Source organism: Leucopleurus acutus (genome assembly GCF_964270905.1).
Source record: "Leucopleurus acutus genome assembly, chromosome: 8".
In the NCBI taxonomy this organism is placed as follows: Eukaryota; Metazoa; Chordata; class Mammalia; order Artiodactyla; family Delphinidae; genus Leucopleurus; species Leucopleurus acutus.
In genome coordinates this window covers 86965463-86984242 of record NC_139151.1, presented here as the reverse complement: position 1 = coordinate 86984242, position 18780 = coordinate 86965463, and the positions used below count along the sequence as shown (strand labels likewise).

General features: G+C 43.2%; 1 protein-coding gene across 2 annotated transcripts in view; it reads right to left on the bottom strand.

Annotated features, from left to right (window-relative positions):
• Window positions 1–18780, bottom strand: part of LDLRAD3 (low density lipoprotein receptor class A domain containing 3) — a gene marked incomplete at its 5' end in the record, with an annotated part of 254480 nt that overhangs the window by 124921 nt on the left and 110779 nt on the right. For both annotated transcript variants that reach the window (XM_082844027.1, XM_082844026.1), the window contains one exon: window positions 11299–11424. In XM_082844027.1, coding sequence (XP_082700153.1) covers window positions 11299–11424 — 126 coding nt within the window. The remainder of the gene's footprint in view (window positions 1–11298; window positions 11425–18780) is intronic.

Below are 18780 nucleotides of genomic sequence, written 5' to 3'. Positions count from 1 at the left end.
GGGATAAGCGCCGTTATAAGATGATGATGAGGACTTCTCTCTCTGTGTGCACACACCAAGGAAGGCCATGTGAGGTTATGACCAGAGAGAGGGTCCACACCACCAACCTGACCATGCTGGTACTCTGTTCCTGGACTTCCAGATCTGTGAGAAGTAAGCTTCTGTTGCGTATGCCACCCAGTGTATGGTATTTTATTATAGCAGCCTGAATTGACTAAGACAGACCAAGAGGCTCAATCAGATTCAGGTTGGATGTTTGGGGGCAGAAATACCATAGAGTGGTGATGTGTGTTCCTTTTGGGTTGTATCAGAAGGCAAATGTCTGGTTGTCTCTTTTCTTGTGATGCGCCAACTGACTTGTGGGAGGATCCAATTCTAGGTCAGATGCAGCAATCACACCACACCCTGGCTCTCCTACTGAATGCAGCTAAAGAAAACCTGGACAGAATACATGTAACAGCTATTTTTAGATTCTGAAAAGTAAACTGGAGCAGACAAACTGTGGAAGAAGACCAAAATTTGAACTAGCACTGAAATGGTGCTAAGTTTACCTTCTTTTTCCCCTCTCCGACTCCCAGGAAACTGGCAAATATCAGAGAGATCACGGAGAAGGAGGGAACTTGGGAAATCAACTTCATAAAGTTGTTTTTGAACTCCGAGGCTGATTCCCAAGATGCACATGCATGGATCTGGTCCTAATCAGCACACTAAAGATGGTAAGAACTAAACGCATAGACCACTGCCCAGGTCCCAGACTGGCCACTGGGAGGTGCAGACACAGAACAGGTCCAAGCAGCACTGCAAAAACAGTCTAAAAACAACTGTGACTACAGTCCACTGAGGGCTTTATTGCCCTTCCAGAGGGCTGTTAGGAACTTGTGGCCTGACCCAGCAGAGTCATTTGTCCACTAAAACAAAAATACAAGCCTTCTCTGTGGGATTTAAACAAAACCCAAAGTGTCATGCATAGTAATCAAAATAATCAAAATAAAATCCAAAATTACTTGTCATATGAAAAAACAGGAAAATCTCAACTCTCATGGGAAAGGATAATCAACAGACACCAACAGCAAGATAAGGCAGATGTTGGAATTTTGTGACAGAGACTTTAAAGCAGCGATTATACAAATACTAACAAGCAATCACAAACACTCTCGAAACAAATGGAAAATAGAAAGTCTCAGCAAAGGAACACAAGATGTAAAGAAGAACCAAAAGGAAATTTCAGAACTGAAAAATATAGTAACCAAAGTAAAAAAGAGTCACATTGTATGGGCTCGAAAGTAGACTGGAGATGACAGAGGAAAAAGTAAACCTGACAAAAGAGTAATAGAAGTTATCCAATCTGGATAATAAAAAGAAAAAAGATTGATTAAAAAATGAACAGAGTTTCAGGGACCTAAAATTGTTATCAGAATCCCACAAGAAAAAGAGAAAGAGGATTGATTGTAAATCAACTATATTTCAATGTAAAAAAAGAGAGAGAGAATAGTTGAAAATGTACTAAGTACGGCAAAAGACAAAACCCTACAGATTCAAAGAGAACCCTAAACAGGATAAACAAAGAAATCCACGTACCCAGACACATTGTCATCCGAGACACATTGTCATCTAAGTGGTAAAAACTAAAAACAAAACAAAACAAATCTTCAAAGCAGCCAGATAAAAGTGGTGTATTCTCTAAGGGAAAACAGTTTAAAATAACTGCAAATTTCTCACTGGAAACAAGAGAAGCCAGGGGAAGTGGCACAACATTTTTAAAGTGCTTTAAAGAAAAGAACTGCCACCCCAGAATTCTACATGCAGTGAACATATCCTTTAGGAAAGCAGGTGAAATAAAGACACTCTCAGATGAAGGAAAATTAAGAGAATTTGTTGCCAGCAGACATGCTTTAAAAGAATTGCTAAAGGAAGTTCTTCAGACAGAAGGAAAATGATACCAGAAAAAAACCTGGAACATCAGGAACGAAGGAAGAGCAACCAAAATGGTAAATATCTGGGTAAATATAATAGACGAATCTTCTCCTCTGGAGTTCTTTTTAACATACTTGAAAAGTTAAAGCAAACATTAAAGCATTGTCTTTTGGGATTTTTTTTTTTTAAGATTATTTTTCTTTTTTTTTTGCGGTACGCGGGCCTCTCACTGTTGTGGCCTCTCCCGTTGCGGAGCACAGGCTCCGGACGCGCAGGCCCAGCGGCCATGGCTCACGGGCCCAGCCACTCCGCGGCATGTGGGATCTTCCCGGACCGGGGCACGAACCCGTGTCCCCTGCATCGGCAGGCGGACTCCCAACCACTGCGCCACCAGGGAAGCCCATCTTTTGGGATTTTTAAAGCGTGAAGATGTACTATTTAAGACAACTATAATACAGAGAGATCCATAGAGTGATAAGGTTTCTACAATCCACTTGAAGTGATGCAATACTGATTCAAAGTCATCTGTGAGAAGACTGACTGCCCGTTTCGGGACTTTTCTGCCTGATCCATACATTATAAAGCTCCCTTTCAATTTTTCATCTAATGGTTTCAGCAGCCATTTGATTATCTATTTCTTCATTAGGGGTTATGAAATAGACATACTCTAATTCTCTCATTCTTCTATTAGCTGGTATTCTTCAATAAAAAACACTTTTCTAAGTCAGCTATTTAATTACTCAGAAGTGTAATTCATATATGAAAGGGAGGATGAATGCTTGATTCTTTCCTTTTATTTACCAGTTTTCAGAACAGTGAGTTAGAACCACTCTTTTCAAATGGCAGATATGCCAGAGGAAAATGCTGGCTTAATCCTCATTGGCTTAATTTAGAGTGAATGTAATTTACGCATTTAGACAATTAAAGCCCAATATCCAAACATCTAATCATACAGGGTTCTTAATTATGGCAAACAGTACACAGGATGACACAATCATTTAGAATGTACATACTGTAATGCCTCACACTTGCTTTTATTGCCATTGAATTACTCTCTACTACATATGTATGATGATACATATAAAATTCCCCCCTTCCGGGATAAGATCCCTATGGACAGTACTTAGTACCACACTAAGCACTTTTCATATATTATCTCATCTAACCCTCACAACAAACCTGGAAAGCAGGCTGCCAGTACCTCCATTCTAGAGAAAACCACTGTACAAGGAGATTATGTCAGAAGCCCAACTGGTGCTTCCCTAGGGCAGAACACAAATCTGAGGCCAGACCCCAGCTCCAGAGTCATTTTGCTCAGTCAGGCCCCTACCCTGTTAGTGATATGCACCCTCCTCGCTAAGCTGGGGTTCAGCCCCTCTACTTACTAACCATTCAGCAATCTAGCAGCTCTGCCATATCTCTGCCATTTGAGACCCAGAAGGTGAGATAAGGCAACAGGAGAATGCATACAGTAGAGTTATAAACTCTCTGTGTCCCTCTTGGGACAGTACAGCAATGATTGTTCCCTGGAAAGACATAAAAGAACATAGGAGATAGTCACTCTCCTCCTCAAGGACTTAAAATAGAACCAACAGGGTAAGGGAAAATCAGTTTATCAAAACAATCCCTGAAGTCATTAAAACGTATGCTTCGAAAAAATTTAATAACATGAGAAAATGGTCACAATACAGAGGACATCTCAATTAAACATATTAGAGAAGATAGATGATAGGTAGACAGATAGGGTAGGGGGGATGACTATCACAAAATAACCCACATATTAACAGCATTGCCTTCTAGGCATTTTTGCTTTCCTCTTTATACTTTTCTATATTTCGCAAGTTCTTTACAATAATCAGAAGAGAAAAGGGTTATTAAAATATATAAGTGCAGAAGGTAAATGTGTAAGTTTGTCAAGAGCCAACTACAGTTAGAAAGGCTCCAGCAGTCTAAACATTGAAGGGGAAAAGAAAAAGAATAAACTAAGCAGTGACCAGAGGAACCAGAAGCAGGTACAAAGCGAATTGCTGGGGGAGCTGGAACAGCGTGAAAGGCGGGAAAGGGACACCTGAAGGTCACTGAAACTGCTGAGTGTGGATCTGGACACAGAGATGCTGCCAAGCAAGGCACCAGTATATCCAGGCCAAGGAGTAGTGAGGTGAGCTTCAACACCAAGACTGCTAAGAGGCAGGAGGGGTAGAGAGAACAAGAGGAGGTGTGTGTGTGTCTGTCTGTCTGTCTGTGTGTTGATACCATGGAATATTATATACCAGGTAAAAGGAATCAGGTGGTCACAAGTCAAGGAACACTTTAGCTTTCTATACTATTTGGATTTTTTTCCAGGAGCATATTCTTTTTTTTTTAACATCTTTATTGGAGTATAATTGCTTTACAATGTTGTGTTAGTTTCTGCTGTATAACAAGGTGAATCAGCTATACATATACATAGATCCCCATATCCCCTCCCTCCCCCTCCCTCCCTCCCTCCCAACCTCCCTATCCCACCCTTCTAGATGGTCACAAAGCACAGAGCTGATCTCCCTGTGCTATGCGGCTGCTTCCCACTAGCTATCAATTTTACATTTGGTAGTGTATATATGTCCATGCCACTCTCTCACTTCATCCCAGCTTCCCCCCACCCCATGTCCTCAAGTCCATTCTCTACATCTGCACCTTTATTCCTGTCCTGCCCCTAAGTTCTTCAGAACCTTTTTTTTTTAGATTCCATATATATGTGTTAGCATATGATATTTGTTTTTTTTCTTTCTGACTTACTTCACTCTGTATGACAGACTCTAGGTCCATCCACCTCACTACAAATAACTCAATTTCGTTTCTTTTTATGGCTGAGTAATATTCCATTGTGTATATGTGCCACTTCTTTATCCATTCATCTGTCGATGGACACTTAGGTTGCTTCCATATCCTGCCTATTGTAAATAGAGCTGCAATGAACATTATGGTAAATGACTTTTTGAATTATGGTTTTCTCAGGGTATATGCCCAGTAGTGGAACTGCTGGGTTGTTTGGTAGTTCTATTTTTAGTTTTTTAAGGAACCTCCATACTGTTCTCCATAGTGGCTGTATCAATTGACATTCCCACCAACAGTGCGAAAGGGTTCCCTTTTCTCCACACCCTCTTCAGCATTTATTGTTTGTAGATTTTCTGATGATGGCCATTCTGACTGGAGCGAGGTGATACCTCATTGTGGTTTTGATTTGCATTTCTCTAATGATTAGTGATGTTGAGCATCCTTTCATGTGTTTGTTGGCAATTTGTATACCTTCTTTGGAGAAATGTCTATTTAGGTCTTCTGTCCATTTTTGGATTGGGTTGTTTGTTTTTTTCATATTGAGCTGCATGAGCTGCTTGTATATTTTGGAGATTAATCCTTTGTCAGTTGCTTCATTTGTAAATATATTCTCCCATTCTGAGGGTTGTCTTTTCGTCTTGTTTATGGTTTCCTTTGCTGTGCAAAAGCTTTTAAGTTTTTTTTAAGTTAGGTCTCATTTGTTTATTTTTGTTTTTATTTCCATTACTCTAGGAGGTGGTCAAGAAGGATCTTGCTGTGATTTATGTCATAGAGTGTTCTGCCTATGCTTTCCTCTAAGAGTTTTATAGTGTCTGGCCTTACATTTAGGTCTTTAATCCATTTTGAGTTTATTTTTTGTGTATGGTGTTAGGGAGTGTTCTAATTTCATTCTTTTACATATAGCTGTCCAGTTTTCCCAGCAACACTTATTGAAGAAGCTGTCTTTTCTCCAATGGATATTCTTGCCTCCTTTATCAAAGATAAGGTGACCATATGTGCGTGGGTTTATCTCTGGGCTTTCTATCCTGTTCCATTGATTTGCATTTCTGTTTTTGTGCCAGGACCATACTGTCTTGATTACTATAGGTTTATAGTATAGTCTGAACTCAGGGAGCCTGATTCCTCCAGCTCCGTTTTTCTTCTCAAGATTGCTTTTGGCTATTCAGGGTCTTTTCTGTTTCCATACAAATTGTGACATTTTTTGTTCTAGTTCTGTGAAAAATGCTATTGGTAGTTTGATAGGGATTGCATTGAATCTGTAGATTGCTTTGGGTAGTAGAGTCATTTTCACAATGTTGATTTTTCCAATTCAAGAACATGGTATATCTCTCCATCAGTTTGTAGCATCTTTAATTTCTTTCACCAGTGTCCTGTAGTTGTCTGCATACAGGTCTTTTGTCTCCTTAGGTAGGTTTATTTCTAGGTATTTTATTCTTCTTGTTGCAGTGGTAAATGGGAGTCTTTCCTTAATTTCTCTTTCAGATTTTTCATCATTACTGTATAAGAATGCAAGAGATTTCTGTGCATTAATTTTGTATCCTGCTACTTTACCAAATTCATTGATTAGCTCTAGTAGTTTTCTGGTAGCATCTTTAGGAATCTCTATGTATAGTATCATGTCAACTGCAAACAGTTACAGTTTTATTTCTTCTTTTCCGATTTGGATTCCTTTTATTTCTTTTTCTTCTCTGATTGCTGGAGCTAAAACTTCCAAAACTAATTGAATAATAGCCATGAGACTGGGCAACCTTGTCTTGTTCCTGATCTTAGTGGAAATGGTTTCAGTTTTTCACCACTGAGAACAATGTTGGCTGTGGGTTTGTCATATGTGGCCTGTATTATGTTGAGGTAAGGTCCCTCTATGCCTACTTTCTGGAGGGTTTTTATCATAAATGGGTGTTGAATTTTGTCAAAAGCTTTTCCTGCATCTATTGAGATTACCATATGGTTTTCATCATTCAATTTGTTAATATGGTGTATCACATTGATTGATTTGCATATATTAAAGAATCCTTGCATTCCTGGGATAAACCCCACTTGATCAAGATGCACGATCCTTTTCATGTGCTCTTGGATTCTGTTCGCTAGTATTTTGTTGAGGATTTTTGCATCTATGTTCATCAGTGATATTGGCCTGTAGTTTTTTTGTGACATCTTTGTCTGGTTTTGGTATCCGGGTGACGGTGGCCTCATAGAATGAGTTTGGGAATGTTCACCCCTCTGCTATATTTTGGAAGAGTTTGAGAAGAACAGGTGTTAGCTCTTCTCTAAACGTTTGATAGAATTCACCTGTGAAGCCATCTGGTCCTGGGCTTTTGTTTGTTGGAAGATTTTTAATCACAGTCTCAATTTCAGTGCTTGTGATTGGTCTGTTTATATTTTCTATTTCTTCCTGGTTCAGTTTTGGAAGGTTGTGCTTTTCTAAGAATTTGTCCATTTTTTCCAGGTTGCCCATTTTATTGGCATAGAGTTGCTTGTAGTAATCTCTCATGATCCTTTGTATCTCTGCAGTGTCAGTTGTTACTTCTCCTGTTTCTTTTCTAATTCTATTGATTTGAGTCTTCTCCCTCTTTTGCTTGATGAGTCTGACTAATGTTTTATCAATTTTGTTTATCTTCTCAAAGAATCAGCTTTTCGTTTTATTGATCTTTGCTACTGTTTCCTTCATTTCTTTTTCATTTATTTCTGATCTGTTCTTTATGATTACTTTCCTTCTGCTAACTTTGGGGGGTTTTTTTGTTCTTCTTTCTCTAATTGCTTTAGGTGTAAGATTAGGTTGTTTATTTGAGATGTTTCTTGTTTCTTGAGGTAGGATTGTATTGCTATAAACTTCCCTCTTAGAACTGCTTTTGCTACATCCTATAGGTTTTGGGTCATCGTGTTTTCATTGTCATTTGTCTCTAGGTATTTTTTGATTTCCTCTTTGATTTCTTCAGTGATCTCTTGGTTATTTAGTAACGTATTGTTTAGCCTCCCTGTGTTTGTATTTTTTACAGTTTTTCTCCTGTAATTGATATCTAGTCTTATAGCGTTGTGGTCAGAAAAGATACTTGATAAGATTTCAATTTTCTTAAATTTGCCAACGCTTGATTTGTGACCCAAGATATGATCTATCCTGGAGAATGTTCCACGAGCACTTGAGAAGAAAGTGTATTCTATTGTTTTTGGATGGAATGTCCTATAAATATCAATTAAGTCCATCTTGTTTAATGTGTCATTTAAAGCTTGTGTTTCCTTATTTATTTTCATCTTGGATGATCTGTCCATTGGTGAAAGTGGGGTGTTAAAGTCCCCTACTATGAATGTGTTACTGTCGATTTCCCCTTTTATGGCTGTTAGTATTTGCCTTATGTATTGAGGTGCTGCTATGTTGGGTGAATAAATATTTACAATTGTTATATCTTCTTCTTGGATTGATCCCTTGATCATTATGTAGTGTCCTTCTTTGTCTCTTGTAATCGTCTTTATTTTAAAGTCTATTTTGTCTGATATGAGAATAGCTACTCCAGCTTTCTTCTGTTTTCCATCTGCATGGAGTATCTTTTTCCATCCCCTCACTTTCAGTCTGTATGTGTCCCTTGGTCTGAAGTTGGTCTCTTGTAGACAGCATATATACAGGTCTTGTTTTTGTATCCATTCAGCCAGTCTATGTCTTTTGGTTGGAGCATTTAATCCATTTACATATAAGGCAATTATTGATATTTATGTTCCTATTACCATTTTCTTAATTGCTTTGGGTTTGTTATTGTAGGTCTTTTCCTTCTCTTGTGTTTTCTGCCTCTAGAAGTTCCTTTAGCATTTGTTGTAAAGCTGGTTTGGTGGTGCTGAACTCTCTCAGCTTTTGCTTGTCTGTAAAGGTTTTAATTTCTCCATAGAATCTGAATGAGATCCTTGCTGGGTAATCTTCATTGTAGGTTTTTCCCTTTCATCACTTTCAATATGTCCTGCCACTTCCTTCTGGCTTGCAGTGTTTCTGCTGAAAGATCAGCTGTTAACCTTATGGGGATTCCCTTGTATGTTATTTGTTGCTTTTCCCTTGCTGCTTTTAATATTTTTTCTTTGTATTTAATTTTTGATAGTTTGAGTAATATGTGTCTTGGTGTGTTTCTCCTTGGATTTATCCTGTATGGGACTCTGTGCTTCCAGGACTAGATTGACTGTTTCCTTTCCTATATTCTGGAAGTTTTCAACTATAATCTCTTCAAATATTTTCTCAGTCCTTTCTTTTTCTCTTCTTCTTCTGGGACCCCTATAATTCGAATGTTGGTGTGTTTAATGTTGTCCCAGAGGTCTCTGAGACTGTCCTCAATTCTTTTCATTCCTTTTTCTTTAATCTGCTCTGCAGTAGTTATTTCCACTATATTATCTTCCAGGTCACTTCTCCATTCTTCTGCCTCAGTTATTCTGCTATTGATCCCTTCTGGAGAACTTTTAATTTCATTTATTGTGTTGCTCATCATTGTTTGTTTGCTCTTTAGTTCTTCTAGGTCCTTGTTAAATGTTTCTTGCATTTTCTCCATTCTATTTCCAAGATTTTGGATCATCTTTACTATCATTACTCTGAATCCTTTTTCAGGTAGACTGCCTATTTCCTCTTCATTTGTTTGGTCTGGTGTTTGTTTATGTTTTTACTTTGCTCCTTCATCTGCTGCATATTTCTCTGTCTTCTCATTTTGCTTAACCTACTGTGTTTGGGGTCTCCTTTTCACAGGTTGCAGGTTCGTAGTTCCTGTCGTTTTTGTTGTCTGCCCCCAGTTGGTTCAGTGGGTTGTGTAGGTTTCCGGGTGGAGGGGATTGGTGATTGTGTTCTGGTGGATGAGGCTGGATCCTGTTTTTCTCGTGGGCAGGACCGCGTCCAGTGGTATGTTTTTGGGGTGTCTGTGAACTTATGACTTTAGGCAGCCTCTCTGCTAATGGGTGGGGTTGTGTTCCTGTCTTGCTAGTTGTTTGGCATAGGGTGTCCAGCACTGGAGCTTGCTGGTCGTTGAGTGGAGCTGGGTCTTAGCGTTGAGATGGAGATCTCTGGGAGAGCTCTCGCCCATTGATATTATGTGAGGCTAGGAAGTCTCTGGTGGTCCAGTGTCCTGAACTCGGCTCTCCCACCTCAGAGGGTCCGGCGTGACACCCGGCTGGAGAACCAAGGCCCTGTCAGCCACACGGCTTACATGTAAATGGGTTAAATTCTCCAATCGAAAGGCACAGAGTGGCCAGCCTTCTGCACTCCACTCAGTCCTCCAGCCAGTTGTTGTCCTCTGTGCCTGGTGGATATGAAGAGCCTGTTTTGGATCCAGGTCCAGCGGTATTCCTTAGCGTCTAGAAGAAGCAGCCGATGCCCCCATCCTCCCTTATCCCCGCTGCAACTCATGATCCTGGAGCTCCCAAGGCTCCGCCCCTCATGCTACTCGCAGTGCTCGAGCATATTCTTTTTTAAACGCTGATGTATAGTTGATTTCCAATGTTGTGTTAGTTTCATATGTACAGCAAAGTGATTCACAGTTATACACACACATATATTTTCTTTTTCATATTCTTTTCCATTATGGTTTATTACAAGATATTGAATATAGTTCCCTGTGCTATCCACTAGGACCTTGTTGTTTATCTTTTTTATATATAGTAGTTTGTATCTGTTTATCCCATACTCCTAATTTACTCCTCCCTCCACCCTTTTTTCCCTTTGGTAACCATAAATTGGTTTTCTATGTCTGTGAGTCCATTTCCGTTTTGTAAATAAGTTCACTTGTGTCATATTTTAGATTCCACAAATAAGTGATATCATATGGTATTTGTCTTTCTCTGTCTGACTTACTTCACTTAGTGTGATAATCTCCAGGTCCATCCATGTTGCTGCAAATGGCATTACTGCATTCTTTTTAATGGCTGAGTAACAGTCCATTGTTTATATGTATCACATCTTCTTTATTCATTCATCTGTCAATGGACATTTAGGTTGCTTCCACGTCCTGGCTATTGTGAATAGTGCTGCTATGAACACTGGGGTGCATGTACCTTTTCGAATTAGAGGTTTCTCCGGATATATGCCCAGGAGTGGGATTGTTGGATCATGTGGCAACTTCCAAGAGCATATTCTTATAGTATGTATATAATTAATATACAAACATCTTTCTTTAAAGAATTCAAAATGAGAAGGAAAGCAAGCACCTAAACGTGGGGTGCTGAGTGGCAGGGTCAATCAGATGAGCGTCTGAATGAGCCTAGAACTGGCTCTGCAGCTGATAAGCTATGTGACTCTGGATGAGTCCGCTGACCTCTCCTACTTCAAGTCCTTATGTGTTGATGGGGATAACACACTTACATTTCCAGAGCCATCATCAGAACAGAAAACAAAGTATGCCCCAGGCCCAGTGTACTTAGCAAAGGCCCTGATAAATGGTAGCTGAGCATCTACACAATCACATAAGAAGTAAGCAGTAACAAATAGATTCCAGGTAATGAGAGAAAAGGCCCAAGCCTGTGGGTGTAAGAGGCACACAGATGAGAGCGGCCAGGATGGAAGGTCCACTGGTGGGAATGAACAGGGGAGCGTGGTACGCAGGCCCCGGTACTTACTGCAGTTCTCTTCATCGCTGCCGTCGGGACAATCCTCAAACCCGTTACACCGGAAGCGGCCAATGATGCAGTGGATGCCGCTGGCACAGGGGAAGAAGGTCGGGCCACATTTCGATTTAGCCTTGGCTGCAGGAGGACAAACGAGACAAACCACGAGACGTCAGGAGGATAAGTTTTCTGACCACCACATACCCATCCCGCTGACTCAGAGTGTGCAACCGGGGCCTTTTACATCTACCTTGAAGTCCCCAAAGTTTCTTACCACCAGCACCCACCTCCAATACCCAGCCAGACTAGAAGCCCACATGTGTCATCCTCCAGGAGGGGAGTGGCTCATCCACTGCCACCAAGGTCCCAAACAGGCCAAACCCAGCCTCCACACCAGCAGGGCTCAAGAGGCCCGAGGCCGCCATCCTTAGAAAGGCTTGCTTGCAAAGTTGGCCCTCGCCTGGCTGGCATCTGGGAAATTGGATGTCAGGAAGGTGTGCATCATTCCCTCCTGAGGAGGGCTCACTGTGCCTAAACTATCCATGCAAACAGTGCATTTATGCTGAACACCTGCCTTTCTTCTGAGAGTCTGGGATTTGGGTACATGTTGGGCAGAGGGTGCCTGCATGACCAGCTCTCAGTAAAAACCCTGGGCACTGAGCCTCTAATGAGCTTCCCTGGGAGAAAGCATTTCACATGCTATGTCACATTTGCTGCTGAGGGAATGAAGGGCCTCCGGTGTGACTGCACTGGGCAAGGACTCTGGAAGCCTGGACTTGTTTTCCTCTGACTTCACTCCGTCACCTCTTCCCTCTGTTGGTTTTGCTTTGTATCCTTTCACTGTAATCAATCACAGCTGTGGGTATGACTGTATGCTGAGTTCTACGATTCCTTCTAGTAAATCACTGAAACTGAAGGTGGTCTTGGGAACCCCTGACAAACACGGGTGTGCTTCTTTTCCTCATTTCACAGAAACGCTCTGAAGAGGTAAAGTGACTTGCCCAGGGTTACACGGCTAGAAAACATGGTGCTGGGGTGAGGCCCCCAGTACTCAGAGTCCAGAAGCCACGCTCAACTGTACTGCCTCTCTGCCAGAGGCTGTCACTTCTCACAACAGAAGCCAGAACCCTGCTCAGAGAAACCCTTCTTCCACTCCTGCTATACAAAGACTTTTAACAGAACTGCTGTAACTCAAGCTTGATTGATGTCCTGCTAACCAAACAGCCCTGTGGGGTAATGTACTTTCCTGTAAATGGTGCTGGCGGCTCTGGCTTGTGATTCTAAGGTGTGATGGGATCTATTGCTGTATCCCAGGTAGCAGGCCCCACCTAGCATCCCTTTTGTCTCCTGTCTTAGAGGCAGGACCCATGGTCCTCAAGAAGGAAGGGGCTATTTCTTTGGAACGAACAGGCAGTAGATTACCTTCATATTCTCGTCATCAGTATAACATGCCAACTTTGGGAACAGCTGATACACTATCAACAGGGATTTTAAGCCTGGGACGTGGCTAGATTTTAAAAACCCACATGGCTTTGTTTTAACCTGAAAGTACTCTAATGGTGCTGGTGTGCTCTTCACAATGCACAAACTTGGGAGAGAGTGTCCTGTGTTCAAATTGTGGCTCTAATCTTTATGACCTTGGGCAAGTTTCTAAATACAACTGAGCCTCAGTTTCCTCATTGGTAAACTGGAGGTAATATCTATCTCATATGGCCCAGGGAAGGATTCAGTGTGATAATCTATATAAAATGCTTGGCACAGAGCATGGCATACAGTAGATGCTCAATTAATGGTAAAACTTATGCTATTTATCATCATCATCATCATATCACTAGGCTTATAGAACTTTAAAATTGATCCTTGGGCTGCTAAATTTCTTTTTCTGATTACCCAAGTTTAAAAAGCTCATTATGGAAGATCTCCATGAACTGATAGGAAGTGATCTCCAGGACATACTGTTAAGCGAAAAACGCAAAGTGCAAAAGAGTATCTACAGTACTTTACCCCTCCATATAGCAAAAGAAGGGGATCTAAGAAAACATACATGTACTTGTTCATCTATGCAAAAGAAATATAGGAAGGATAAACCAGAAACCAAAGAGACTGGTTACCTACAGGGGGTGGGTGAGAAAAGGTTGGAAAGAATAGGGAAATGGGAATGGAGCAAGGTAGCAGGGATGAGAAGGGTGCGCACTTCTCTGAGTCTATTTGTATAGCTTTGACTCTTAGAACCATGATAATATTTCACATACCCAAAATGTAAACAATTAAAATCAAACCCATGTGCGTGTGCATGTGTGTGTTGGGGGCAGGGCTCAGAATGAAATATAAACAGCAACAAATGAACATAACTTACAGATGAATAACAGCACCACACTGAAGGAGGTGGGGAAGAAGAAGTAGCCCACGTAACTCTGGTAAACATTATTTTGCCTGGATTCTATAAGGCTAAAGAAAAAAAGAACTGTTCACAAGTACTCTAGTTATATTTGTTTCTCACAGGGGTATGAATCAGCAATTCTGAAACTGCCTTTTGTGTAGTACTAGGGTTGAACAAATAGGTAAGTATATTACAGATAATAAGAGCAAGGTTTCTCACTATCAGAGGAAGAAATCACAAATAAAGAGAGTGAGAAGATGAAAATGAACCCCGAGGCTTTGGACCGGAATTGAAGGCATCAATATGAACTCAAGATTTGTAAACACAGATAGATGGATAGATGGATGGATGGATGGATAGATCGATAGATAGAAATATAGATCTGTGTGTGTGCATGGGTTAGTGTACGTACATACATTTCCTAGCTCATCTGCTAAGAAAAGACTAGAAGCAGTACACCCCAATAGCAATAAGCACAGCCAGAGCCTAGATCCTGGTTTCTAAATTCTATGATCCAATAAAGAGAACCAGGGCTCCCTGGAGAAGTGGCTCATTCCTGGGGGAAAATACAAGATGAACCTGGAGTGTCTTGTGTTGCCAGAAAGTGAAGAAGTGCTTAAAATACGATGGAGGCATGTCCAAAGGACACAGGAGTCAACCTGCAGGGGCTCCCAGCGGTCAAAGCTAGAACAATTTGAGCAAAAAAACGAACAACAGTAGTACTGGATTGTAACCCAGAGATCTGTGGACCCATAACTGTTGAATAAATACATCAATGAGGGAGAAGAAGTCCAATTAATAAACACAGAAGAGATGTAGGAAATAGAAAGTCCCCAGTAAGCAGACGCCATGGCAATAACTGTCACAGGTAAGATCCAGGGATGGATGCGCAAATCAGAGGATCGGGCATCCTTGCTCCCGTCACCCTTTCGGGGATCAGGGCAGAAAAGCTACCTATAGGCTTTGACAGCTAACCTGAGAGCGTTTCCCTGTAAACTCAACACGTCACTCCTCCATTCAAAACGTCTCTGCCCTCCCAACACTTTAGAAAAGCCCACAGCCGCCATCACAGCATCGTGCCACTCCGGCGGAGCCCCTCTAATTTCATGCCTACCTACTCTCCGTGCTCTGGCTAACACTGGCCTCCCAGCTCCTCCTCAAGCCCATCAGGCACAGTCCTTCTCAGGACCTTTGCAGCCTGTGGTTCCCTCTGCTTGGACTGTCTTTCTCCCAGAGGTCGGCATGGCTCACTCCGCTACTTTATTGAGGTCTCCTTAAGCAGTGCACTCTCTACAGTAGAAACCTCGCTCCCTACCCTCAGGCACTCTAGCCCTTACTGTTTCTTCCTTTTCCTTCCTAGGATAGATGTCATTGGCTTTGTGCAGAGCTTTGATGCACACACACTCACTTGAATACTTTCATTCACCATTCTTGAAGGAGCTGCAACCGTGCAGTGCCTACCACGGTACCTAATCAATACTGCCGAATACACAAATGAGCACATAAAAGGAGAGAGTGGGGCTGGGTAACCACAGCTAGCACTCACTGAATGCTTAGCATGGGCTGAGCACTGTGCTCTACTTTACAGATATCATCTCATTTCCTCCTCCCAAAAACCCATTTTACAGAAAAGATAACAGGTCCAGAAGTGAAGGCGCCTGACACAGCTGAAAAACAGTCAAGGCTCACACTTCACTTCTTGACTCACCTACTCTACTGCCTCCTTCGACACTTCTAAGGCCCAGCCCAGCTCCAAGGACTGGACTTGATGAGACAAAGAAAGAGGAAAGAGAATAAGGGTAATTATAAATGCATCAGCTTCCATTCAATTGACCAGCTCTTTGGCCTCGGCCCTGCACCCTCTTCAGGAATCACTAACGAGACTCCCTGCCTTGCCAGGGATGCTCAGCTGCCGCCTCTGTCGGGCAGCCTGTCCTGTTATGATTTACATCTGCACCAGCACACACCTGCTCAGGCAACGGTGAGGCAGATCACAGACGGCCTGCTGAGCGCCTGGCAGAGGCTCAGAGAGAAGCCCACCGCTGGCAAGCAGCTCCCTGTCTGCACGAGCCCCCGTGGGCCCCAGGGGGCTTCTCGGACAAAGTCTGGATTGCCCCCAGCCCGCCGTGATTTCCACGAAGGGGAGATTCCGGCATGAAACTCAGCAGCCCCTGGCAGAAGCAGAAGACCAACTCTGAGTCTAAAACTGCCCTGACAAAGGCAGGCAGGGCGACTCCATCCCACTGAGCACTTGAATCCACCGCTCTTCAAGGACCTGCTCCGTGAACTTTTCAAAGCAGCAGCTCTCACCAGCAGCGAGACAGGGCTCAGGGCTCTCCTGGGGGTTGGTTTATTTCCTGATCTGAGCGCTCCCCTTCCTTTTAGAGCCCGAATGCCACAGTTCTGGATTTCACGGATCAGTAAAATAAAACATTTTTTAAAACTAGATGGGAGTGGAGGAAGGACTAACACAATTGTCGATTTTTTTTTTTTTTTTTTTAACCAGCAAGGACATAAATCTGCAATAACCTCTACTCACTATCGCCCTAAACAAAAACGCAGGAAGGCCAAAGCCCTCAGAGCAGCATTTGGGGATCATGTCAGAATGAGAGGGGAACCAAGAGATGTTCCCGTGTCACCAGGTTGTGATGCCCTCATAACAAAGACCCCACCTTCCTATGCATAACATCTGGGGCCCAGCAGGTAGGCCACACAGCTTCACTCAATAACTGAGTCTCATGACTCCCAGATGAAAAAACTGAGGCCCGAGGAGGTAATTTGGGACTTGCCCAAAGTCACTTAGTTAATTTAGGGTCAGACTGGTCTGTAATCCAGTCCTCATGCCCCTGCGTCTACCCTCTTTCAACTACGCCTATGCTTTAGGTGGGGTGCTATAGGGTCATATCCTGCCAAACCCCTCATCAGGGACCAGATTCAAGAGAGACCCCAAGGAAAGGGCTCAGACCCCCTGTCTGCATGGTCAGAACTTCCCAAGCCTTGGACAGAAATGCTCTTCACCAGGCAGCATGCCTGTACCTCCCAATCTGCTCAGGCAGGGCACAGGGTTGCCCACTGGGCCTGGAGGACGACAGATACCTCAGCGCAGGTCTGCCATCGACAGCTGCTGGTCCAGACTCTCTCATAGTGATGACACAAAAGAGCTGGACAGAGTCTGAACGCCAGAGCCTCTCTGCTCAGGCAGAACAGCCAGGAGCTCAGCTCATCAGACCTGCGGCATCTCTCAGGCTGCAGCAACAGCTCCAGCCACAGCCGCAGGGATTCAGGGTCTCTCTTGCAGACCTCTGGGATGGCCCAAAGGAGCCACGGTCACAACTTCCACCTCCTGCTCCCCTCTGATTCCTGCTCCAGGATCCTGCCCGTGTGTGCCCGAGACAGCCCACAGAACCAGAAGCAGGAGCCTCCGGCTACTCTGCCAAATTAGCATCCTTGCTCTGTAAGCTCAAGACATAGCTCACCGTGAAAAACTCCAACGATGAGAAACGGACACAGGCAATGCAAAAATTACCCCACGCTGCCGCCACCCAGGGAAATCCACTGGGGCCATTTTGGCCAACATGCTCCAGAAGCACGGCCCCTCAAACTACAGCATGCGAACGGACAGCCCTAGGACCACGTTAAAATGCAGTAGGTCTAGAATGGAGCCTGGGATTCTGCATTCCTAACACACTCCCAGGCAATGACGATGCTGCTGGTTCCAAGCACTTCACTTCCAAGTGGCAGAGGACCATGATCTTGTTTGTTGCTCTACCTCCAAGACCCTGAAAAGTGCCTGGTACATAGGTTACTCAATAATTACTAACTGAATTAATAAACAGAAATCTAGGCATACAGTTTTGCTTAAATGCACCTGAATAAAATACTATGCTATTCTGAAACCGGCTTTTGTCACTTAACCATATACTGTGACATCTTTTCATGTCGATAACTACAGGTCCATACCATCACTTTTTTTTTTTTTTTTTTGCGGTACGCAGGCCTCTCACTGTGTGGCCTCTCCCGTTGCGGAGCACAGGCTCCGGACGCGCAGGCTCAGCGGCCATGGCTCACGCGCCCAGCTGCTCCACGGCATGTGGGATCCTCCCGGACCGGGGCACGAACCCGTGTCCCCTGCATCGGCAGGCGGACTGTCAACCACTGCGCCATCAGGGAAGCCCCATACCATCACTTTTAATAGCTAAGGGTAATTTTACTGCATCTTATGTGCCTATAAGTCCCATTACTGATGGACATTTGGGATGTTTTCAATAAACGATGCACGTGCAGATGCATACATTATTTTCCCCACTTGAACAAAATCTCTTTAAGATAAAACAGCTAGGTCAAAGGATATGCATATTTGCTATTTTGGCATCTTTTTGATCATCAAGTGCCTCCTTCCTGAGGAAGTGGTACTGTCTTCTGGCCACAGATGACTACGGGAAAAGCCTCCAGCCCAGGACGGTCCGAGGAGGGCTGATTCTCCCCTGCTGGCGATGACGTTCCTAGAAGCAGGCTGAGAACACCCCCCGGTTCCTCTGCGTGTGTGTTCCGTTGGTCCTTCACTGCTGCTGGTGCTCTATTATGCTCCATCTGTCTCTGTCTCTCTTCATTTTTACATGTGTATTTCATTACTTCACAGAGTAGGCGACATTCCTATCCAGTCAAGGAAACCATGACTCTTTCTTTCTCTTTCTAAGTTGGCACTGGGCGCAGAGCATCAGCCTTGGCTGGAGCTGGTTTCCCTGGGGTACAATAATCACGGGCTAATGCAAAGTGTCCCTCCTTCCGGGAGCTGCTCCTTGAGCTGACTTTCCCAGACTGCACTCTCCCCTCTGTCTAAGGGACCTGACAAACGACAGTTTCTCGCTCCACGGACCGTCCCGCTTACCAATATTTCTCCAGAATTTCCCATCTTGTAAAGCACTGTTTCATGAAGGGCAGGCCAGTGATCCACCTACAGCAGAATCCCCAGGGATGCTTGTAAAATGCAGACTCCTGGGCCGCTCCCCTAGGGGAATCGGCATCTTTATTAAGCCCACGGTGAATTCCAATGAACATTAAAGTGTGAACACCCTTCTTGGGCAGATTCCACCTATGTCTATGCCCAGAGAGCA